The 26,065-nt window shown below is 36.9% G+C and overlaps 1 protein-coding gene across 1 annotated transcript in view; it reads right to left on the bottom strand.

The window, feature by feature from the left end:
- The window catches only part of CUBN (cubilin), a 301,694-nt gene that overhangs the window by 241,674 nt on the left and 33,955 nt on the right, over window positions 1-26,065 (bottom strand). Inside the window, exons 15-19 of the mRNA XM_003257683.2 lie at window positions 18,742-18,923; window positions 16,184-16,346; window positions 14,859-15,049; window positions 2,436-2,580; window positions 2,035-2,213 (exon numbers count right to left, since the gene is read on the bottom strand). Coding sequence (XP_003257731.2) covers window positions 2,035-2,213; window positions 2,436-2,580; window positions 14,859-15,049; window positions 16,184-16,346; window positions 18,742-18,923 — 860 coding nt within the window. The remainder of the gene's footprint in view (window positions 1-2,034; window positions 2,214-2,435; window positions 2,581-14,858; window positions 15,050-16,183; window positions 16,347-18,741; window positions 18,924-26,065) is intronic.

Genomic DNA, 26,065 nt, shown 5'->3' with positions numbered 1-26,065 from the left:
TTTAACTTTTTGAGGAACTGCCAACTGTTTTTCAAAGTGGCTGTACCATTTTACATCTCCACCAGGAGTGTATAAAGGTTCCAATTTCTCCACATCCTTGTCAACACCGTTATCTGACTCTTTTTATTATAGCCATCCTATGGGTGTGTCCTTTTGTTTTTGGCATTTTTTTTTTTTGATACAGGGTCTCACTCTGTTACCCAGGCTAGGGTGCAATGGCACAATCATAGCTCACTGCAGCCTCTACCTCCCAGGCTCAAGTGATCCTCCCACCACAGCCTTCTGAGTAGCTGAGGCTACAGGCGTGTATTACCACACTCAACTATTTTTTAAATTTTTTGTGGAGATGGGGTCTCACTATGTTGCCCAGGCTGGTCTCGAACTCCTGAGCTCAAGTAGTTCATCTACCTTGACCTCTTAAAGTACTGGGATGAGATGTGAGCCACTGTGCTCAGCCTCCTTTGCCCATTTTAAAAATCAAGTTATTTGTTTTTAATTTTGAGGAAGTTATTTTTCTTTTCTCTTTTTTTGTTTGTGCTTTTCGTGTCATATTTAAGAAGGCTTTGCCTAAACTGAAGGGCATAGAGACTACTCCTAGGTTTCTCCTAAGAGTTTCATGGTTTTAGCTCTGACATTTAGGTCTATAATCCATTTTTAGTTAATTTTTGTGTATGCTATAAGGAAGGGGTCCAGTGCCATAATTTTGCGTGTGGCTATTGAGCACCATTTGTTGAAAAAATGATTTTTCTCCATTGATACGTTTTGGCATCATTTTCATACATCAATTGGCCATAAAAGTATGTGTTCCCTTCTGGACTTGCAATTGTGTTCCATAGATCTATATTTATATCCTTACTTCAATAAGATACTGTCTTGATTATTGTAGTTTTGTTCTAAGTTTTGAAATCAGGAAATGTGAGTCCTTCAACTTTGTAATTTTTCAAGAACATTTTGGTTATTCTGGTTCCTTTGCATATTCATATGAATTTTACAATCAGCTTATGTATTTTTTTAAAAGAGCCAGCTGTGATTTTTATGGGGATTGAATTGAACCTTTAGCTCACTTTAGGGAGTATTGCCATCTTAACAATATTGTCTTCTAATCCATGAACATTAAATGTCTTTCCATTTATTTAAGTCTTTTTAAATTTCCCTCAAGGACGTTTTATAGTCTCAGAGGACAAGTTTTACCCTTATTTTTAAAACTGTATTCCTTGATGTTTATTATTTTTAATGCTATTGTAAATGGAATTATTTCTTTGATTTCATTTTCAAATTGTTCATTGCTGGTGTATAGAAAAAGAAAGATTTCTATGTTTTGATCTCATAACCCACAACTTGCTGAATGGATTAGTTCTAATAATTGTTTATGTGTGTGGATTCCTTATGATTTTCTATATACAAGGTCATGTTATCTGTGAATAGAGAGCGTTTTACTCGTTCCCTTTCATTCTGGATGCATTTTATCTCTTCTCCTTACTTAATTGCTCTAGCTAGAATTTCCAGCTGAATGGAAGTAGTGAGAACAGACATTCTTGTCTTTTTGTGACCATAGGGGCAAAGCATTTAGTGTTTCATAATTAAATGTGATGTTAGATGTGGGTTTTTAAATGAATGTCCATTATCAGATTAAGGAAGGTTCCTTCTATTCCTAGTTTGTTGAGTGTTTCATCATGAAAGGATGTGGAATTTTGTCAAATCTAGCAAAATCCAGATCTCACATCTATTGAGGTGATCATGGAGTTTTTGATCTTTATTTTATTGGTACCATGTATTACCTTAACTGATTCTGGGGTTTTATATTAATCTAGACTTCTCAGGACAAATCTCACTTAATCATGGTATATAAATCCTCTTTTTATGCTAGATTCGCTGAACCAGCATTTTGTTGAGGATTTTTACATATATATCCATAAGACATATTGGTCTACATAAACTACTTTCATTTTCTATAACAGATTTGAAGACAACAACCCATAATATTTTTTATAATATACAACCAAATACAAATTCAAAGATTTTTTTCCCTCTTACCTCAATATAATCTGTTTCACAGTGGGCAGAACTTCCAGTTTCAAAGACAGTGAAGTTGAGGAAAATGACTTGGCTTTGGGGCTGGTGGATGGTCCACCTACAGGTTCTTTCTCCAGGATACACGTTAGGAAAAAAAGGCGAGCGAATGACCCCTTCTCCAGTTAATTCACCCCCGCAAGCTGTAAGCATAAAAATTATAGTAGTGTTTGTCCAGATATTAATAATTTTATCTCAGTTTTGTTGCAAAATCTAATACTGCCTGAGGAGATAACCGAATATAACATTTCTATGAGAATATTTTCCACTTAACACTAGAGGACATAAAATGACTAAATTATTTCGAAGAACTAAAATATTACAATCAGGCAAATTAGACATTTAAAAATTATATGTTTTCTTACCGACTTGATAAACAGCTCTGAAACTAGCTTTTTCAACAGAAGCATCTATTTTAAACCTGATCCAGACACTATTAGTAATGGATTTAATGTGAGAGACGGTTCCATTGCCACAGACTTTTCCAAGTAAGGTTTCACCATCTCGAACCTAAAGAGAAAAATAAAATAAAGATGTAATTCTGATAAAGAAACTTACATCGGAAATGGTGGCGTTACTTGGAGATGAAAAAATGGCAGATTCAAAATGAATGATAATCTAATTTGAGCTACATATTTCTATTATTTTCGAAAGTAGTAGGACATTTTTAAGCACAATGCAATAACATGAAATGCTGATAAAATCTTAAGCCAATAAAGTCCAAAAGCATAAGAATTTAAACAATGTTCTTCTAATAATTTTCACAATGTCAAAGAGAAAATAAATTCACAATTTAGACTACTTGGAAAACAATAAAAAATGAGAATATTACCTATGAAAAAACACACGTGTTAGCCAAATCTGCAATCAAAGAAAGTTATGGACTAAACTACTTTTGCCATTGAAAGAAAAAAGGAAAAAAAGAAAAGTTGATGAAAGAGAGAGAAAGTAAAAGAATGTAAGGAGTCAACTTAAAAACTTAGAAAAAAGGCCAGGGACGGTGGCACACACCTATTCTCTCAGCACTTTGGGAGGCCAAGGTGGGAGGAATTGGAGACAGCCTGGGCAACATACTCAGACGCAGCTCTATGTACAATTTTTTTAAGTTAGAAAAAAATCCTTAAAATGAGGAAGAATACAGTAAAAAGAAGAGCAAAACTTAAATGAAATACAAAAGAATGTGGTATTCATAAATATATTCAAGAACTGTTTTTCTGAGGAAGGTTGTGGGTGGGGATATAAAAGACAAATCTCTGGCAAGTCTAATAAGAAAATAAATATATAAGCACAAATATACAAAATTAAAAATGACAAAGACACAGATACTAAGATTTTTTTAAACATGAAATCTATGTACAACTCTATGAATGTTTTTAATGGGTTATTTTCAGAAAAAGTATAACATTAAAATTATCTGAAGGAGAAGAAAAATAAGATTTGAACAGACATAAGTCATAAATACAATTGAAAACATTATCAAATAATTATTCCCATCCCACCCTCAACCCCCAAAAAGAAAAATCTCCCACAAGATGCTCTACTTAGTACATTCTTTAAAACTTTTAAGGAAGAGATAATTCCCATGTATAATTTATTCTAAGCCATCCTCAAAGATAGAATAATTTCCAACTAATTTTTGTCAGAATGCTGTTACCAAATCCCAACATAGATTATAGAAATAAAAACTATAGACTGATGTCACCTATTAATATAGATACACAAATCCTAAACACAGTTCCAGAAAAATAAATTCAAAGTCCATTGCCAGCTTATATACCAGATCAAATATGGGAATAATAATAGTGCAAGAAAGGTTAGAAATTATAAACTATAAATTAACTTCCTCAGTAGATCAGATAAGATAAGCCATATGATAACTCCATAAATTCAAAAAACATTGTTAGCATTCCTGTTTTATTAGAAGAAAAAAGAAATTTCCTTCATATGATAGACTACTGATTTTAAATCAATGACCAGCTCTTTTTTTTTTTTTTTTTTTTTTTTTTTTTTGAGATGGAGTTTCGCTCTTGTGGCCCAGGCTGGAGTGCAATGGCGTGATCTCAGTTCACCACAACCTCCGCCTCCTGGGTTCAAGTGATTCTCCTGCCTCAGCCTCCCAAGCAGCTGGAATTACAGGCATGTGCCACCACGCCCAGCTAATTTTGTATTTTTAGTAGAGATGGGGTTTCTTTATGTTGGTCAGGCTAGTCTCAAGCTCCCAGTCTCAGGTGATCCACCTGCCTTGGACTCCCAAAGTGCTGGGATTACAGGCGTGGGCCATGGCGCCCAGCCCAATAGCCAGCTCTTAATAGTATAGTGGCCATGAACGCAGTCTATGGACTTGGGTTCAAAACCTACCTCTGTCACTTACAAACCACCTCACTTAATAGCCTTGAGCAAATTACTCTATCTAAGCTCATGGGGTTGTTGAAGCAAACAGATGAAACATTAGTGTGAATTCCTTAGCCAAATGTTTGGTAATAGAAAATGTTGGCTAAGGATAGCTGTTGTTATTCCGGACATTTTTAGACGTGAAACACTGGAGGCTTGCTACTATGAGCAGGAATTATTCAATAGATATACATACCCCCGCTGTTCAGTCCAATTATTCTGAAGGATATAGCCATCCAAATATTAATTCATTCACTTCATTAACATTATCAAGGCACGAATAAATGCCAGGAACTGCAGGTGACAGCCATGAAACAGTCACTGCTCACAAGGAACTTACAATAGGCAGGAACATCTTTGAAAAGCATATGACTGTGGTTTTTGGGCAAGCGCAGGATGCTTCATTGTTACCTAACCAATGGTTCTCAGCAGGGATTACAATTTAGCATTTGGGAAATGTGTAAGAGTATCTTTTTGGTTTTGTGTTAATTATTATCACAGCAATCGTGGGGCATTACTGGCATTTAGTAAGTAGCAAGGGACCAAAGACACAAGGCGGCCTGAAATGTGAGAGTCACACACATCAAGAATTCTCCTGAACCTGTGTGACATTCACATAAGTTAAAGTTCTGTTACTGGGTGTAAAATCTCGCTCTATTTTACATATTAAGCGCAAAGTGGTTTTGTGCAATTTAAATGCATACTGAATTTTCCAGGATTACAAGTAGAGTGTAAATTGAAGATTCTTTCTCCTGGAAATCTGTCAAGAGTTGGTCACTATTTCTGAAAAATTAGTCACCAACCCACATAACTGTGTCAGCCTGCATTCGTACTGTCATATTCATAGCAATTTGGGGTCAACTACTTCATTTTGTCTTCAAGTACAGCTTGCCTAGGTTTTCAGATACTGAAATAAATGTGATTTTATTCTGTTACTTTATTTTTTCTTAATGTTGTTCCTACAACTTTACATATTTTTAAATATAATGTGTCTAGTGGGGTTATATCAGTGAATTTCATTTCTGAATAATCAAGGAGTGATATTAAAAAGTCTTAAAATGTAGAGAACCACTGGGTTAACCAAAGACTCTGAACTCACCCAGGGGATTATGGAAAACTCAGTGTAAATAACATTTAAGCAGAGACTTGAAAGTTGAGTAGGAGTCATCTAGGCCAAGGCAAACAGGTAGTAAAAAGAAGATTTTTCTTTTTTTTTTGTCTTTTTTTTGAGATGAAGTCTCACTCTGTCACCTAGGCTGGAGTGCAGTGGCACGATCTCAGATCACTGCAACCTCTGCCTCCCAGATTCAAGCAATTCTCCTGCCTCAGCCTCCCAAGTAGCTGAGACTGCAAGGGTACGCCACCACGCCCAGCTAATTTTTGTATTTTTAGTAGAGATGGGGTTTCGCTATGTTGGCCAGGCTGGTCTTGAACTCTTGACCTCAGGTGATCTGCCTGCCTTGGCCTCCTAAAGTGCTGGGATTACAGATGTGAACCACTGTGCCTAGCCAGTAAAGGAAAGATTTTAAAAGGATGATATTCAAAGTTGGTAGGGATGTGGCAACACAGTTACTCTTATCCATAACTGGTGGAAGTATAAAGTTCTGGAAAATAAACTGACAATATGTATTAAGGGTATTTCACTTCTGACACTGTATCTCAAGGATATTCAAGATGCAAGAAAAGACACATACAGATCCACATCCAAGTCTGCTCTATAATAACAATAATTGAAACCATTCTAAAGGCCTAATAATAGTGAGGTGATTAAACAAATTATGATTCAGCCATATGATAGAGCCTGACACAGACACGAAAAATCACATGCCTCTCCACTGACTCAGGCTCATACTAGTTCCTTTCTCTGAGCTCTTACAACATCTGTAACACAAATTTCACATATTGTAGTAAAGTTATGCTAAATTTATCTCTAACCAAACAGTAAGTCTCTGAGGGAAGGGAAAATTTCTGTTTGCCCTTCAGCATCTAATAAAAAAAGCTTTGCAAATAGGTATTTGACAAATTCTTATTGATTCATTAATTTTAAGGTACAGTATGGTGGTTCGTTTTTTGTTAGAGATACAGACATACTGCAGTTCTTGAAAACTAGAAAGCATGAAACACAGAGTAAGTTATCTTCCTGCTCCCTAATCCTCCAGGGTTCTATTTGCTTCTTCGAAGATTGTAATCTCTCTTTTCTATTTTGCCCATTAGAAGATGACAAGAAGGAAAAAAAAAAAAACAGCCAAATATCATCACTGCAAGCTAAAGTGGGCCATTCCCCTGGGCCCCAACTAATGAAATTCAAGGATTTTAGCAAGGAGAAAGGCAGCTGTAGTCCACATGTTTTAAGAGGAACTTATAGGGCTCAAGGGCCCTGAACCTAGAAGGTGCAATTGATTTTGGCTCTGTTTCTCTCTCTCTCTGTGGAAATGAAACCTTATTAATTCTGAAAGCCTGTATTCTCCCTGGATCCTAGACATGGCAATACTTTAACTACGACTCCTTTGAAAGAGACACTAGAATAAAATTCATCAAATGTTCTAAAGTGACCCTAACTACCTCTGCAGCATGTATTGCATTCAATAATCTAGGACTTGATAAATTTGCACCCCCACCAAAAAAAAAAAATCTTTCTTTTATGCTCATGAACTGGGATGGATAGCATTATTTTACATAGTTATTCACTTCCCTTCCTGTAAAAGGATTGACTGTCTATGCTTTTTGCCATGTGACTTCCAATACCGCCATAGGGAGAATTAATGCATATTCTTCCCGTTGACTATGGGCTTAGCCATAGGACTTGCTTTGCCCAACAGCATGTGAGCAAAAGTGATACACCAATTTCCAAGCAGAAGCTTTGGAAGTCACTGCATAATTCAACCATCTTTTACTTTTCCCCTAGCAAGCTCTAGAGCCTGGGTCTCAGGATGGTGAAGACACAGGAAACTGACATAGGAAACAGAACTGCAATGGATCCAAAACTAACATGCTAATGTGAGCAAAGAATAAACATATGTTGTTGAAAGCCACAGATGCTTTTGGCTTGTTATTGTTTTTTATTTTTCTGGTTGTTTTTACTAATTGTTTGTTATTGCAGCATAATCTAGAGAAAGATGACCAATATCTGAGCCTGGTTTGTTCAGAAAAACTGAATTTTTCTAAGTCAGGTGAAGCCATGCCGTGATCACTTGCAGAGGAGGCACAGTGAATTCATTCTTACTAGTGAATCGCATTTGCAAGGAAACAACAAAGACCAATTCAAAATTCTAGGGTTTCATGGACCAGGTTCAGATTTCTTGTGGATTGCCTTATTTGTCCAGGAAACACTGAAGGTTTCAGGTCCCAGGATGTTCAGCATATGGTGTATTCCAAATGGCTTCCAATTTTTACATTCATCAGATTAGTTCCTGAAGAGAAACTACTCATAGAAAAAACGAGTTTTTGTAAAGGAATGATTTTCTATAGACAGAACTAAAATTTACTGGGCTGAGAAACACCATTTACATGAAATTTTAAATGTGGGCTCTTGAGCCCAGTGAGTCGTGAGCTTTAACATCTGGAATGAGTCAAGTCCCAAAGCCATGTCTTAATACGCACGCTCATTTGTCTTCCCCTGCTTTGAATCCAGATTTGGTTTTATACTATAATTTCTAAACTAAGAAGCATTAAATTTTAATTCAAAGCCAATCAAATATGCTGGCACTTACGCTTAGTCCATCTGAGAGCTGAAAACAGAACCACACCGTATGGTAGTGTTTAACATGTGGCTTTCTGTGAAGTGAGCTTCAGGCTGACATACATCTTAGCTAAGTAAAGACTGGATCTTAGAGAGGAGGCTTGGGCTAATCTGGGTGAGCAGGAGAGGAATGAGGCCCTGCCCCCAGTGAGAGAAGAAGGGGTGAGGAGGATAAGAGATGAGAGAAGCCATTTAGGATCTCAAAATCATTTACTTTGGTTATTATCCTTTGTTCTTTATTAGTATGTTTCATGGTTTTTAGAGTTGATATTTTAAACCTTTTCATGCCTTGTGAAACGGTGTCCCTTCTAACATCTCTATTAATAAATATATCCTTTATCTGATCTTTTAAGATCTGATATTCTAAAATCAAGAACACATGAATAAGTTTTACCTAGAAGTGCCTTCCTTCATGATTGCAAACTTCAGTAGGTCACCTTCTCCTGCCCTCTCTTCTCCTCCCCATCATCATCATCATCATCGTCGTCATTATCATCCTGATGTTAACTTTAGCGAGCATTCATTGTGTGACAGGCACTGTACAAAGAACATTCTAATGGTTTGTCCTTGCATATAGAATATAACCCAGGCTCTTTATCTCAGCCTACAAGACCCTTCAGGGTCTAGCTCCTGCCTAACTCATATTTCTCTCTTCCATCCCTGTGTGATTCCAGCCACCCTGGTCTATTTCCAATTATTTTAGTTTATTTTTTCTGACTTCAGTCTCTAGGGCTGGGTTAGCACCACTACCTGGAGTCCTCCTTCTCCCAGTTCTTTACATTACTCACTCCTCATCTGCAGATTCTGCATACAGGGTCTACAGATGAGAATGAGTTAGCCATACAAAGACCCTTGAGAAGCAAACTCAGACTGCTCCACTGAAGTCAGTAGCCCTGTTCTTTTCTCTTACAGTACTGTTTCTTTCCTGCCCATACTTATCCCCTCTTGAAATTATGTAGTGTGTGCTTACTTACTTAATATCTATATTACATACCCATTCCCTAGCATGGTGACTGAAACCTAAGTGGTGTGATAAATATTTAGAGAATGAATAGATAAACGAATGAATGGTCTTTTTTAGTCCCTTTTGGGAAAGTACTATTACTATTCCTATTACACATGAGGAAGCTGTGGCTTACAGGTATCTTGCCTTTAGTAACACAGAGAGCTGAAGGGTTTTATCATGTTTCCATTTTATATCAGAAAAGTGCCAGCCATACCCGCTATTTGACCTAGGAATTTATAATGTTCTTGATAATGGTCCATCCATATCCTCTTATTCCTGCTTACTGCTCTACATCATACATGTTCAATGGGTTTGCAACTTCTACATGAGCATGCAACTCCTTCAAACACAGCAAAAATGTATTCTCTACAAGCTCTCACAACTCCAAATTAGGTGTTCTATCATCTCTCAGTCTGTTTCCTGCCTCCCACTACTCCAACCTACAGAATTATTTCACTAAAGGAATGGCCTATCTTCTTCCTTCACTAAAAAGCATCAGGATGGTCCAGCAGTTGTGGAAAAACTGTGCTGACAACAACAGAGCTCAGAGTCTAACCAAATGTTCCTAGTCTCTGTCAAAACCCTAAATCCAATATGCTCAAGAATGCAAACTTTTTTTTTTTTTAGATGGAGTCTCACTCTGTCACCCAAGCTGGAGTACACTGGAGTACAGTGGCGTGATCTCGGCTCACTGCAACCTCCACCTCTTGGATTCAAGTGATTCTACTGCCTCAGCCTCCCAAGTAGCTGGGATTACAGGTGCCCACCATCACACCCGGCTACTTTTTTGTATTTTTAGTAGAGATGGGGTTTCACACCATGTTGGCCAGGCTGGTTTCAAACTCCTGACCTCAGGTGATCCGCCCGCCTCAGCCTCCCAAAGTGCTGGAGTCACAGGCATGAGCCACCGTGCCCGGCCAAGAATGCAAACTCTTGAGGATCTCCCCCTTTGCCCTTTACCCTACCCTCTCTAGAAAGATATTTTTCTGACCTACAATTAATTTCAATATGTACTTAACTGAAAAACACAATACTATTCAGCCTACGTGGTGTGTTTGCTTGCTCCAAGGACTTAATCTTTTTCTGACATTTAGCTGTGCATTCTGTGAATTGCAGCCATGAGACTCTGAGCAGCAGGTCCACTTGAGGGAAGCAAGTGCCTCATGCATTCCACAAGTCCTGGCTCTCCCTCACCCAATCCCAAGCTCATAGCGGACACCTCTATGCCTAAGAAGTCACAAAAGGAGGTCCTTTGTGAATTTGCATTCATCTAGAGACATGCAGGAGATGCGGGAGTGCTGCTTAGGCCGAAGCAGGAGTGTAGCAGGGAGGGAGAGGTAGAGGGAAGGATGGAGGGGAAGGTGGTGAAAGAAAAGGTTCAGACGGAGGACAGACCTTCCTGCCTCAGCTTCTGCTCTCCCACTTTCCCAATTATCTTGGTTCTCTTCTTTTAAATCTTAAAGATTTTACCAGGGAGTGGAGTTTCATCACATCTCACAGGTTTTGATACATAGCATTTCCTGTTTGTCATTTTCTATATAGTCTCATTTTTTATTTCTTTCTCAATCCAATGATTATTTTGGAGAGAGTTCACACACTTCCACACACTTGGGCATTTTAAAATGTTTATAAATAATTTTGGGTTATGTTATATTGTGAAGAGATGTACAATTTCCGCTTGTTAATTTACTGCGATTGTCATAGAGGTCTAAAATATGATGAATTTGGGGTTCAATGCCACTTGTAGAACAGGTATATTCCCTAGATTTCAGAAATAAAATTCAGTGTAAATTACTCCTTCCTGTCTTATTGATTATATTTTTCAACTTTTCTGTTTGTGTTTGCTTTCCACATCTAAGAAAGAACAACGTCTCGAAAGCCCTTCTCTTTCTCCAGAAGGCACATCGCTCTCCCTGCCTCTCTTGTAAAGCTCCCTTTCCGGTTCCTCAGTGTCTTCAGGGAGAGGAGGCAGATATTTTGGGATTGGTCAAGGAGATTTGATGGGTGAACAATTCTACTAATTTCCCTTCGTATCCTACCTCAAGCCTTCACCTTAACATCCTATAGCCTTCTGAATTTATTATTCAGCCTACAACTTCCCTTCTCTGGGATTTAAAATTAAACTTTCATTACTACCTATGTGTCCTTCACTCAGACTTCTGATGGCTTAAATCACTTATGAAATATTAATGAGAGGTGCTGCTTTTTATTCTGGAAAGATGCTTCCATCACCTGCATTGAACTATTCTATACATTTAAAAGCTCTCTTCGACAAAAACAGATGAACTAACAATTGATCTGTTCCTGTATTCATTCATTTGTAGCCATGTCACATCTTCCATGGGTAATGTATATCTTTAAACATAGAAACTTCACTTAAGAGAGACATATAAATCTAAGAATTAATATGTTAATATCTGTTTCTTGTGTTAAAAAAAAAGAAAGATATACTACACTGGATCAATATCATTCTTATCTTTTGCAGTTAAAATCTATTCTTTAATGAATGCTTATGGAACTCTCTTACTGAGCAAAAGTAAGTCTTTCAAAACCACAGTATCTATGAAAGATACACACTCAACAATGGTACCTTAATCTTCATTTGAAGGATATGTTTGCCTGGCAACCAAGGCACCTAAAACCACACAAAGAGAAGATCTAGGATTCTTAAAAGTACACCTATTCACACTCAAAGTAAATGTCCTTAGGATCATTCTCCCACTTCTCTGTAGAATTTCTTTTCTGTTCTCCACTCTTTCTAAAATTTTGGGTGGACTGCTTTTACTCATCAACGGAGTCAGTAAAGGACAAAGTCATGCCCCCTCTAAACCACCAAAGTATTCGAAATACCAACATTCTTTTTTTAATTCTTTTTCATAAATATTTCATTTTTTAGAGACAGCTTTAAAAAATGAAGACATCATTTTAGGGAACAATATATTGAGTCATAATAATGTCATTAGAATTTGGTTCCTGTATCACTTTCTTCTATGACCACTATCTGAAGAACAACAAGAGAAGTGAACATTCTTTTTAGAAAATGGGTTCAGTTCACAAATTTTCCCAATGGATAGAGATGATTTAAAGACAAGAGCTTTAACCAAAGTCAATGTATGTCTATCTAGAATCTCATAGAGGTACATCTAAGTTCTACTTTGACAATAACTAGAGTTTGACCTTTGTGAGCCTCAATTTTCTCATTTGTAAAATTAAGGTCCTTGCTGATGCCAAAATTCTACACGTTGACTGGCTGTATTCCTTTAGGTTGGTTGGTCAAAGATATAATAGAAAAATCTATCTAACTATTAATATTTAAATCACCAAACATGACCTGTCCTTCTGAATAATACAGTTTTTTTTTTTTTCCATCAACTATTCTTGAGGGAAATTTGGTCAAGACTTTGAGGATACGTGGTTACATCAGAATGTAGATACCTCGCTGGCCAACTGTGACAGCCACATCGGCTGTCTCTGAACTGATAAATTCAAAGCTAGAGTTAAAACTTTGTTCCAGAAAAACCTTGCAGTTGCATTATCTTTTTAACACTTCAAGCTTCTTTTATCATTTATTTCCTTGATTTTACCCCCAAAGTTTAGAGAAATAGATAGGACATCTTAGTGAAGTAGGAACTGAAAGATCCAGATAAAGAATTGTCCAAGGTTATACGGTCATCTGACAAATGAACTAAAATAAGAAGTTAGGTGAACTAACTTTAATCCCCTTCTGGCTACAAAACATTCCACCATTCTGGTTTATGAAATTAAATCTTCCAAAGCCAGTTTTATGATTTTTTGTGCGAACTTTTCAGAACAATTCAGAGGAGTTCATGGAACCGCTCACTGAAATTCAGTTCTAGTGTTCTGCAAAGCCTGAGAGGATGAACCATTCAGAGGTACGGATAGTTCTTTAGAACCACAGAATCACCATGAAGGCTTTAATAGAAAGGGCCCCAAATTTCCCTGAAAATTATAGTTACATTCTTGCGTATCTGAGAAAAGCATGATGCTTGGCTTCATGTTTTCGTCTCGTGATCAGAGAGCCAGGTATGGAATTGGGTAATTCACAAGACCTTCCTCCCTATGGAAGATGAGACACCTCTTGTAGTCAAAGCCACACAATTGCATTTCTGTTCTTACTGAAGATCAGTATAACTAGATCTCCTAAATTTGAATCCCAGCTCCATTACTTGCTAGACATGTAACTATGGACAAGTAACTTCTCTGGGCTACAGTTTCCTAAGATTAAAACAGAAATAATAATGGTTGTTGAGAGGATTCAATGAAATAACTCACGAAAAGCACTTACCACACATGGCAGGCAGTAAGCCGACAATAATCATTATCTATTTAATTTGTTATACTATTTTAAAGTCTTATAATAGTGCCTGGAGTATAGAAAGCACTCTCTAATTGAAAGCTATTTTTGCTGTTCTCAAAAGTTAAAAAAAAGGAGTTAATAATTTAATTTTGATTTACATAAAAATATTTGAAAATCTTCCATAGTGTAAAACTTTAATATACTTTATAAGAGACTTTGGAAAACCTAAATTGAATAAATATACCCATTCTGAAATGATCTGAAATAAAAATTTCTGGATTTAAAAAAATGCAGGCTGGGTGTGGTAGCTCATGCCTATAATCCCAGCACTTTGGGAGGCTGAGGCGGGAGGATCACCTGAGGTTGGGAGTTTCAGACCAGCCTGCCCAACATGGAGAAACCTCATCTCTACTAAAAATACAAAATTAGCTGGGCGTGGTGGCACATGCCTGTAATCCCAGCTACTCAGGAGGTTGAGGCAGGAGAATTGCTTGAACTCAGGAGGCAGAGGTTGCGGTGAGCCAAGATCATGCCATTGTACTCTAGCCTGGGCAACAAGAGCAAAACTCTGTCTCAAAAAAAATACATACATACATACATACATACATACATACATACTGCTGTAGTGCTATGGTCAATGCACTTCAACTAAGTCTAGCTAGATCTTATGCTAAAGTTCTGTTTCCTCTGTCTAAATGTAGAAGAGGACAGGAGGTCACATGGGTTTTTCCTGGATGAATAAATGGATTTAACTTGCACAAACAAACAAAATTGTAAATTCTTCTCTAGTTTATGTAAAATGATTATGCCCAAAAAACAATGTTTTATCTTGCTCAACACTTTAATTTGTGGCTTGACCAATAATTTAGCATAAGAAATACCAGGCCCAGCAAACAAAAACAGCCTGTCTCTGTTTCAAATATTCCCTGTATTACAATCATTACCCACACTTAAATCAAAATTAAAGATTTCTGGAGGACAGCAAGCAAAATAAAGGAAGGAAAAACCCTAACCTCCAAAACAAGGGTCATTCAACACTTAAACTTTATTAGCACTGACTAGCTGGGTCATCCGGGCAAATCCCTTCACTTTCCTGGGTTGATTTCTTTCCTGTATTAATTATTCTAGATAATAAATCTGTATCTTATTAGTACATCCTATCAGCCTTATTTGCCTGCACCTTAGTCATTAGAGCTTAGTTATTATTGTATTTCTAACAAGCTCTCAGGTGTTCTGGCTGCTGGTGGCCCAACAATCTTTTGAAGATCACCACTCTGCAGAATATAAAAATGTTGGTGAATGTCATCTAAGGGAGATTGAGTAGTAAAAGTTACCTCAATGTAATTCTGAGGACTGTCACTCTGGCATTGCAGCTCCACGTGGGTGAAGTTGATTTGTATTTGTTCTCCCTGGGGCTGCTTTATCATATAGACGCATTGCCTGGTGTGAGTGAAAGTCCCAGGCAATTCAGGCAGGAAGAGTTCACCCTCTGGTTCCGTGTAGTCCCCACCACAATGCAGATCCGCTAAGAACAGGGAAGAGAAGAACAGGTTACGGCAATGGCATTTCTCTGGCTTGCAGGCATTGGATCCAATTTCTAAAAATTTACACACAGACACACAGACAAGCACATACCCACTTTATTCACCCTCTATAGGCTTGTGCCTCTAATTTTAAGATTTTCAGTTTGATGTGTTGTGGGACATCCCTGTAGTGGCTAAAGAAATAGATGCAGAGATGTGTGATCTAGCTTCCAATCTACCATTCTCTTCTATAAGTTGCTTTTTACATACATTAATGCTCTGTTTAATTCCAATAAGATTTGAGATGGTTATTAAAAACATGTAACAAAATAAACTACATAACTGTATACATGAAGCAGATTAAAGAAAAAATGAACACAGAATAGCAAGATGTAGCCAGGGGGAGTTGATTTGCACAGAAAACAATTGAAAGGGGAACAGGAGGTTGGCACCAGATTCCATGGAAAGAAAAGGAAATGAAGAAGGGACAAGTAAAGATGTTCATTGTTACTCTTCCTGATATTGAAACTTAAAAGGTACTTTTTCTGGGAACGCTTATTAACGGCACAATAATAGATGTCATAAACAAAATCCTCCACTTCCCTAAAAAAACCCAAATCATAGAGTATTTCCTGTGTTTTGTTGTTTGTTTGTTTGTTTTAAGGTATCAAAGCAAGTGAGGTCCTAACAGCTAATAGTATTTGGCTGGAAGTGAAGCTCTAGAGTCTGGGACACAGTGATGCTGGAAGCCAGCTCCAGCCCCTGTGCAGCTGGACTTGATCCGAGGATAAAATCCAGAGAGACGGCACTGCTCACATGCACAAACCTCTCTCACAACTAAACATCAAACACCACGAGGGACCTGGTACCCTGAATTATTTAAGTTTGGGTGCCTCATACATCTTTATCATGATGTGGATCCCATAATTTAGGGATCAAAGGGTATTGCAGTATTAATAATAGAGCACTGGGAAGATAAAGAAAAAATCTGAAGCCATGAGAGAAATATTTATAAAGAAATATTCTTGGTCTAAGACAGTCAGTCATCCTCTGAATCACATTAAAATATAAAACAGATTTAAGCATAGCATTGGCCTTCAAATCCCTCTCAAGCTCCCAACTGGTAGGTTACTTACAAGGTGATGTTAAGTAGGTGATATGGAAGCCTTGGTCACTAATCTGGGAGTCTGAATGGAAGTGAATTCTGGCAAAGGGGCCAGTAGTCTGGAGCGGAGGGACAGAGAAAGTGGTGCAGAACCTCCCAAGAAGGGGGTCCTGATACAAAGGACCATCTCGAATCTAAAACAAAAGGATGAATCATTAAGCTCGAAGTCGTCAGATTTTTAACAAACTAGGTCACTTTGGATATTAACTTCATAAAATCTGTCATTTAACAGTGATCGCTCAAGGAAGTTTCCCCATCACATCCAAATCTAACTCACGGCTGAGGTTCAGCAAAGGGTGTCTCCTTCTCCCATCACCCCAATGCCTTCTCTCTATCTGAATTTTTTTTTTTTTTTTTGAGATGGAGTCTTGCTCTGTCACCAGGCTGGAGTGCAGTGGCACGATCTCAGCTGACTGCAACCTCCACCTCCCAGGTTCAAGCAATTCTCCTGCCTTAGCCTCCCAAGTAGCTGGGACTACAGGCACCTGCCACCACGCCCAGCTATTTGTTGTATTTTTAGTAGAGATGGGGTTTCACCGTGTTGGCCAGGATGGTCTCAATCTCTTGACCTCATGATCTGCCCGTCTCAGCCTCCCAAAGTGCTGGGATTACAGTCATGAGCCACCGCACGTGGCCTGTGACTGGATTTCAGTTCCAAGGCTGGACATACAGTTTGAATTTTTCTCATGATGTAACTAATCAAATATCTTTCCCCTTTGATTTTTTTTCATTATAATTCTTAGTGATCTAGAAGAAAATGAATATGAGCAAAGAAAACAGAAGAATGAACACTATTGATGCCAATTGATTCATAACTCGGTCCAGGTTTTCAGAAGGATCAAAGGTAGAGAGGAAGTGCCATCAGATTAGACACAACATAAAGACAGGTTAGTGAATTTAAAAATGCAACTTCGATAGTAAGTAAGTACTACAATGATAATGATGTGACCTTAGAAATCCTTTTTTAATTGTTGGTTTTTAATCTATTATGTAATCATGTCAATCTCTCTATAATTCTGTTGTAATTGCAAATTCTATACTATATAGACCACCGAGGAGTCAATGAACTAAAGAATATTTTAATATGGTCAATTTTGTCTATTCAAATTACTTTTCTTACTGGGATCAAAGTTATATGGCAGCATTACTTTATTCTAATATTGAACTGGTTCTCTGAAATACTGTAGTTTAAAGAGAAATGAGAGACATTTCAATATTGTCAGAGTGGTTGACATTTTCTATCATATGGTCTCCAGAAATGAATGTGTAGGAATTTTTTAAAGCCTCTAATTTTAACTTGATAGAATTTATTGAAAATTAATTTCAAGTTAACTCACTTTTCTGTCAACATTTAAATGACCATTTTGCAGAAATTTTCCAGAGAGAGACAGATCTTCCAGTCATTCCCAAAGGTTTCAAATCCATTATTGCTGAATTACTAATGACTTTTACTTGCGGAGCCCCTTTTTGACACCACATCCTTCTATCCTTTATGAATAATTCCATTGAACTCCATTCCTCTCTAATGGACTTGGAAATGCATATTGTCTTTTTAGCACTACTGCAAGGGGCTGAGATTTATGATGATAAAAAATACAGGACAACCTAGGAACTCAATCTTCTTCATTATCTTGTCAGTCTACAAATGAAGAGCAACACTTTTTGATGCACCTATGTACAAATGGCATTTGAATATAAGAGCCTTTTCTCCTCCTCCATATTTTAATCTTTTACTAACGGGTAGGCAGAAGGAGCTTCGGCTGATACCTCTCCTCTCAGTAATAATGATTAATTTATTCCAGGAACCTAACCCAGCTCAACACAATCACTATTATTATTCTTTTTCATTTTTTTTTTTTAGACAGAGCCCCACTCTGTCACCCAGGCTGGAGTGCAGTGGCACGATCTCAGCTCACTGCAACCTCCGCCTCCCGGGTCCAAACGATTCTCCTGCCTCAGACTCACAAGTAGCTGGGGTTACAGGCACCCGCCACCTTGCCCAGCTAGTTTTTGTATTTTTAATAGAGATGGTTTTTCACCACGTTGGCCAGGCTGTCTCCAACTCCTAACCTCAAGTGATCTGCCCACCTTGGCCTCCCAAAGTGCTGGGATTTCAGGATTGAGCCACCACGCCCGGCCTCTTCATGGAATACTACAGTTAAGTTGTGAAAGACCTTGCCAGTTTACCACAGACAACTGAAGGTTTGAGTCTGCATTGAAGGAGATGGCTATTACTGAGTGTTTTTTTCATAAATTCTGCATTCTCATGGCAGGGGTGTGGGCTTCCAGGTAACACCATAGCAGGGCAAGGTAATCTGTTTCCCAGATTCAAATGGAACCCAGAAGAAGAAGCAACAAACAGGCACAATTAAAAATAGAGCCTTTGCAAGAGTTATATATTGACTGACTATTGAGAAACACACCTAACTACTGCTAATATTTTTGGGGTCATCCATGGGCACGGCTAGACCATAGTGCCCTGAGTCCTAATCATATTGTGATATGTTCTATCTAAATATAATTATTTACCTCAAGGTAATCTTTGTTGCAGTCATCATGGTGCTCAAGGCTCAAGGTCCCAAAAGTAAATGTTACCAGGAGGTCAGGACTAGTTACAACAATCCAGACACAATCTCTTCCTGGGGGGTAGTTTCCAGGATACCCCGGAGACTTAATAGAACCGTAAGGACCAGTCAGTATACCTCCACACTCTAAAATAAGAGGGAAAATAATGTTACATTTGTATAGATGTTATAATTTATGGAGAATGATCAGAGCCCTTGGCGTAAGAAGCCAAACTTTGTTTAAATAACTATGAGCAGTTTTAGACACCCTCATAAATTAAACAAGACTTACATTTTCCAGTTTTATAAAGTTACAAGTCTAGAAGTATCAATTGATAAATAAATGAATCACCCATGTGTCAAGCTCTGTGCTTGTGAGCCATCACATGCTGACACAATTTAAACAGGGCTGAACCATCTGAGGGATGAATACCAGGATTGCAGAGTTATCTTTTTCACTTTGAGGATATTAACTTCTGTATGTGAAGTTGTAAAGAATTCCAGAACTTCTGCCAACCTCTATGTGTTCCAGCAACCCAGATCACTTTGCATATTAAAATGGTTAAGCACTACATAATTTTCATTTGAGAAAGTTTCTTAATACTATCATATAGTTAAAAACTTCATTTTATAAATGAAAAAATTCAAATGTCTGTAGTGATCCAGCCACTGTTCCAAGAATGGAGCAAGTGAGGGACTGAGCTAGGCTTTCTGATGCTGACCCCACTACCATCCTCATTATACCACACCAGCCCCCTTACGTTGCTGACCAGTGACTGGAAAAACCTGTTCTTCATTAATACCCACATTTACTTAACAAAGACTCTATAGTGGCTTAGATTTCTATGAGAAATGCTACTGTAAATCAATTGATAGAAACACTAAATAATAAAAATCTAGACTGTAGTAATACAGACATCAGAAATAAGTGAGATAGGTAACATTTTAGATGTGTAAGATATGAAATTTACATAGCTATACAGGTTGTTCAAATAAAAATTTTGCTGCCAAAGTAAAAAATGAAACAAATTAGTTCCATGAGTCTCATTGTTCCTACTGAGAAAACATCTCAGTTCCTCAGAAAAAGAGGCATTTCCCAGTGTAATACTTTAAAAGTTACCAGTTTTAAATGCAGAAAATACCATAAGCAAAGTAAAAGATTAATGACAAAATAAGAAAAAATGCAATATGCAACAAAGAGTTATTATCCTAAAATATACAGAACTTCTAAAAAGAATAGAGACATGAGTAGAGTACACTGAAAAAAGTTCAGATGTCCCTTAAACATATGAAAGGATGTTCAACCTCACTCATCACAAAGAAGGTGCAAATAAAACCTTCACTGAGATGCCATTTCTTACCCCTCAGAATGTTAAAAATCCAGATTTTTGAAAACAAATTATTGGGGAGGCTGTGGGGACATAGGCATTCTCACACATTGCTAGAGAATGCAAGATGGTACAATCGCTACCTAAGACAATATAGCAATACCTCACAAAAACGTATGCATTTCATTTTTTTTTTTGACCAAACAATACTACCTTTGGAAAGATATCCCAAAGGTACATTGGCAAAAGTACAATATGACAAGTGAATAAGGTATTTTGTTGCAGTACCATTTGGAATTCTAAAAGATTGGAAACAAGACCGAGTGTGGTGTCTCATGCTTGTAGTCCCAGCACTTTGGGAGGCCGAGGCAGGAATATCATTTGAGCCCAGTTTAAGAACAGCCTGGGCAACATGGGGAGACCCCATCACTACAAAAAATAAAAAAATAAAAATTAGCTGGGTATGGTGGTATGTGTCTGTAGTCCCAGCTATTGGGGAGACTGAGGCAGGAGGATCACTTGAGCCTGGGAGGTTGAGGCTGCTGTGAGCCATGATCTCACCCTGTCTCAAAAATAAAAAATAAAAGACTAAAAAGAAAATGGCCAAAGGACTGGAAACAAGCCAAATGTCCGTCAATAGAGTATTGATTGAACAGAAAATGAGACATCACATAGTGGCATACTACGCTCTGATTATGGAGTAATCTCCAGGATATATGAAGTGAAAAAAAGCAAACTATAGAACAGTGTGTATGTTATGCTCCCTTTTATGTAAGACAGAGGAAAATACAATTATATGAGATCATTTGCTTAATTTTTAAATAGAAGGATAAATCAAAAACTAATAAAAACTGTTCTCTAATGGGGGAGAAAGAACAGAGTAGAAGGGACAGGAAAAAAAAAGCTAGACCTCTCTTAATCTACCACGCCCATTGATTTGGCTTTGGAACTATAAATATATTTTACATAATTATAAAGCAAAATTTGAGAAAAATGAAAAAAATCTTTAAAATCACAACTGAAGTGAAACTGATGAAATAATTGCATTGAGCTGACAGCCATAGAGGTAGAAATATTCCAAGGGACCTTAAACACTGTAATTTGACTATACCACTCAAGTAAAACATATTTTAAATACACAAAAAAGAGCAAAGAAATCTTAAATGGCTTCCAGTTATCACACTATTAGTAATAATATTAGTATTGTTATTTTGAAAGTGTGTACAGTAGGACTAAGTACGTAAATAATATGTTCGTGTCATTGGGAACCAAGATTTTTACTGTATGAGAGAAGAGGTACAAATGTAAAGTAAAAAAAAAAAATGCAACTCTGTAATCTCAATATTCCAATATAGCATGAGATCATTATGAATATATAGTGTATTTTTTCTTTAAAAACAAGAAGAAAGTGTGTTCTAATTCTGTCCCCTGAAAGGTCAAGGGACGATGACACACCCCGCCATCCGTAACACCCAGATTGTGAGATCTAAATACCATTTCCCATAGAAAGAGTCGGAGCTCTTTAGGGAAATCAGGGTTTTCAGTCCTGAGAGTAAATAATGTGCAAGAAGAGCCTAGAACATCTTTTCTGACCAGAAAACAAAGAATCTTTCAAAGGTAACTGGAGTTTGGTTAAAGAAGTTTAGAAACTAACTGGAAAATTTTCCAGAGTTTTGAAAACAAATTATTAACAAACGTAACAAACAAAATACAGAAAAATGAAACATTTTTAAATGCCTAGAATTGATTAAAGCACATCAAATGTGATATAATATATAAATGTACAGATATCAAAAACAAAACAAAATAAAATAGAATAAGTGACCATTTTGAAGAATGCTAAGGAACCAAGTTATTAATTTGAATACTGTTTAAAAAAAGAAAAAGAGAGAAAATCAAGCATTTATCCTACCTTTCCTACATGATCTCTGTATGAGAGCAACCAAATAGCTGATATGAGTAAGTTCTATTCCATTAAAGAACTTCAAATAACAAATAAATAAAGAAGAAATAATAAAATCAAACTATTATCATGTTGTAGGTCTCAATGAGTAACTCATCTAAATAATGAACCTAAAGCATGCTAAAACCATTAGAGAAAGTGCAAAAGAGGCTTTTAATGGGAAGTTCAACCTGAGGAGATCAGAAGACTCTGACCAATGTTAACATCATAATAGAAAAGCAGATTTCATGTATCTCCTGAAAAGATTAATTTTTACCAAATAAAAGCCCCTGGATTTAACCAAAGTTTTTGGTATAAGTACCAGTTTACAAACAACATGACAAATTGCATGTAGAATATAAACAGCAAAATCCAAGATGTGGGATGATCTACAGAACAAACAACCCATTTCTTTCACAAATAAATTTGAACAATGGGCTGCTCTGCCTATGGAGTAGCCATTCTTTATTCCTTTACTTTCTTAATAAACTTGCTTTCACTTTACTGTGTGGACTCGCCCAAAATTCTTTCTTGTGCAAGGTCCAAGAACCCTCCCTTGGGGTCTAGATAAGGACTCCTTTCTGGTAACATCTTCCTGGCAAACCCCATAGGGACGATACGGAGGAAACCCCTGACCCATAGGAAACAGACTGCAGCACCAATTGGCCGACTGTGGATATCACCTTTTATCAGAGTTGTGAATGGGCCTCATCATACTGACGCTTTCTGACTAAGCTCCTCTCTACCCTGAATACAAGAGACCCTAACAGTTAGGCAGGAATATCATCACCCCTATTCATCCTGAAGGAGTTACAGAAAATGGACCGTCGTCCCTCTACAACCCTTAGGATTAAAGGTCCCCTTGTAAAAGGGAGTCGGGTAATAAACCATAGGCATTCAAACCAGAGCAACTCCATCTTGAATAGGGGCTGGATAAAATAAGGCTGAGACCTACTATGCATTTCCAGGAGTTTAAGGTATTCATAGTCACGGGGTGAGATAGGAGGTCGGCACGAGATATAGGTCGCAAAGACCTTGCTGATAAAACAGGATGAAGTAAAGAAGCCAGTCAAAAACCATCAAAACCAAGATGGTGAGGAAAGTGACCTCTGGTCATCCTCACTGCTCACTATATGCTAATTATAGTGCATTAGCATGCTAAAAGACCCTCCTACCAGTGCCATTACAGTTTATAAATGCCATGGCAACATCAGGAAGTCACCCCATATGGTCTAAAAAGAAGAGGAACCCTCAGTTCCAGGAATTGCCCACCTCTTACCCAGAAAACTGATGAATAATTCACTCCTTGTTTAGCAAATAATCACAGAATAACTGTAAGTATACTTAGTCAAGCAGTCCATGTCACTGCTTTGGTTATGGAGTAGCCATTCTTTTATTTCTTAATAAACTTGCTCTCACTTAAGAAAAAATGAACAATGATTAATGTTTGATAATAGCAAGGAATTATTGCTTGTTTGTTTTAGTTTTTATCATTTTTGGGCATTGAGAACAAACAGCAAAGGACTGTAATCTCTGAAAAAAGAAGCATATGAAGTATGTCCCATACACACTCAAGAATTCAAAGAAGTGAAGGCCAAGGAGACAGCAACACCCTTGCTACGGTAAACAAACAACTCATGATTTAGGGCTACCAAAGCATCTGGGGGTTTTGGAGCTGCATACTATAAGGAAAGCACCTGCATGGAAATGGCACCTCAAAAATGTACAGGCATTTCCTTGGGTCCTTAGCTCACTCGCAAGCTGGAAATGCACAGAGAAGATGGCAGGTCTAACAGAGAACAGTTTCAGGGGGAGGAAGGTTGCTAAGAATTGAAGAGAGACTGCATAATAAATATTGAAGGGATGTGTTGCCTCATTCAGTCAGAAAGGAGATACTTTTGTGAAAACATTGAAACATGAGAAAAGTATGCTACAGGAGTAAGATTCATGTTCTAGGAAATATGGCAATCCACCAGGATTCATGGAAAATTTGAAATAGGTCCCCTGTAAATTCAAGCCTTGATTGAATGAAAGTGATCTGCCAGGAACATAAGTGCCTGCTAGAACAAAACCCAACCCTTCTGAGAGGAAGATAATATAATCCAGAACCCCTGCAACATATCACGTATAATGTCCTGCTCACAATAAAAACTGACTAGGCCTGTGAGGAAGTAGTAAAAAAAAATAATAATAATAATAAATAAAACAGGCAATCTGAGCAAAGCCAGAAACATTCCAGATACTGAGGCTACCAAACAATGACTCCAAAATAACTATGATAAAAGTTAGAGGAAAAGGTTGACAAAATAGTTGAAGAACATTTCAACACTATTTACAGACTTTCCAAAACAAAATAACCAAATAGAATCAAAGAAAAAAAAGAAGGCAAGTATATAAAACCATAAGAACTATTAGAAACAGTCAAAACCTTCAGCATATGTGTAATTTGAGTCTCAGAAGAAGAAGAAAGAGAAAGAGAAGGAGAAGAGAAGAAAAATTTGAAAAAATATTGGCTGTAATTTTTCAAAATTGTATAAAAGAAAGCAACCTATAGATTCAAAACTCTCAGTGACTCTCAAGCAGGACAAACACAGAGAAAACCAGATCTAGATATGTCATAATCAAGTTGTGAAAAATTAAATATAAACACACAAAATAATCAGTGAGAGGGGAGAAAAAGACACATTATCTTCAGGAGAACAACAAGAATTACTGCTGAGGTTCCTCTCCCCCAAAAAATTATGGAAGTTACAAGACACTGATGTGGCATTCTTAGAGAGCTAATAGGAAATGGTCAACCTAAAATTCTATGTGTAATAATATCCTTCAAAAATTAAGATGAAAAATGCATTCTTAAACAAAAGCTGAGGGAATCTGACTTCAACAGACATGCTCTGTGAGAAATATTAAAATGTGTTCTTCAGGCTGAAGAAAAATGATCCCATTAGAATGTAAAATGGTCTGTTTGCAAATGGCATGATCTTTCATACATAGAATACCCTAAAGACTCCAACAAAATACTTTTAGAACTAATAAATGAACAAACTAATTCAGTAAAGTTACAGGATATAAAATCAACATATAAAATTAGTTGCATTTCTATACATTAACAACTAACTATACAAAAAGGAAATTAAGAAGAAAATCCCATTTACAATAGTGTCAAAAAGTTAAATACTTAGGAATGAATTTAACCAAGAAAGTGAAATATCTGTATTTTGAAAACTATACCACATTAATGAAAAAAAGAAAATATTTGGTGTTCACAAATTGAAAGAATAGTGTTAAAATGTCCATACTATGCAAAGCAGTCTACAGATTCAATGCCATCTCTAACAGAATTCCAATGGTATTTTTCACAAAATAGAAAAATAATCCTATAATTCATATGAAACAACAAAAGACCCCCAAATAGCTAAAGCAATCTTGAGCAAAAAGAAGAAATCTGGAGGCATCCTGATTTAAAAATATATTTGAAATAAAAATACACTACCTGATTTTAAAATATATTACAAAACTGTAGTAATCAAAACAGTATGGTATTGGCATTAAAAACAGATAAGACCAGAACAGAGAGCCCAGAAATAAGTCCATACATTATGCTGAATTGATTTTTGACAAACATGGCAAGAACACACAACATGTAAAGGATAGTCTATAATAAATGGTGCTGAGAAAACTGGATATCCATTTGCAGAAAAATGAAACTGAACCCTTATCCCACACCACATACAAAGTCGACTCAAAATTAAAGACTTAAACGTAAGGCCTAAAACTGAAGAACTAATCCAGGAAAACATACAGGAAAAGCCCTATGACATTAGTCTGAGTAGTGATTTTTTTGGATATGACCACAAAAGCACAACTGAAATATATAAAAAAACTCAACTCAATATCAACAAAACAAACTAACCCAATCTTAAAAATGGGCAAAGGATCCAAATAGACATTTCTCAATAGAAAACATACAAATGGCCAACAAATATATGAGAAAATGCTCAACATCACTAATCATCAGG

The sequence above is a fragment of the Nomascus leucogenys genome, chromosome 9 (genome assembly GCF_006542625.1).
Source record: "Nomascus leucogenys isolate Asia chromosome 9, Asia_NLE_v1, whole genome shotgun sequence".
NCBI classification, from domain to species: domain Eukaryota; kingdom Metazoa; phylum Chordata; class Mammalia; order Primates; family Hylobatidae; genus Nomascus; species Nomascus leucogenys.
The sequence above is the reverse complement of the archived record's forward strand: the minus strand, read 5'-3'. Positions and strand labels throughout refer to the sequence as shown.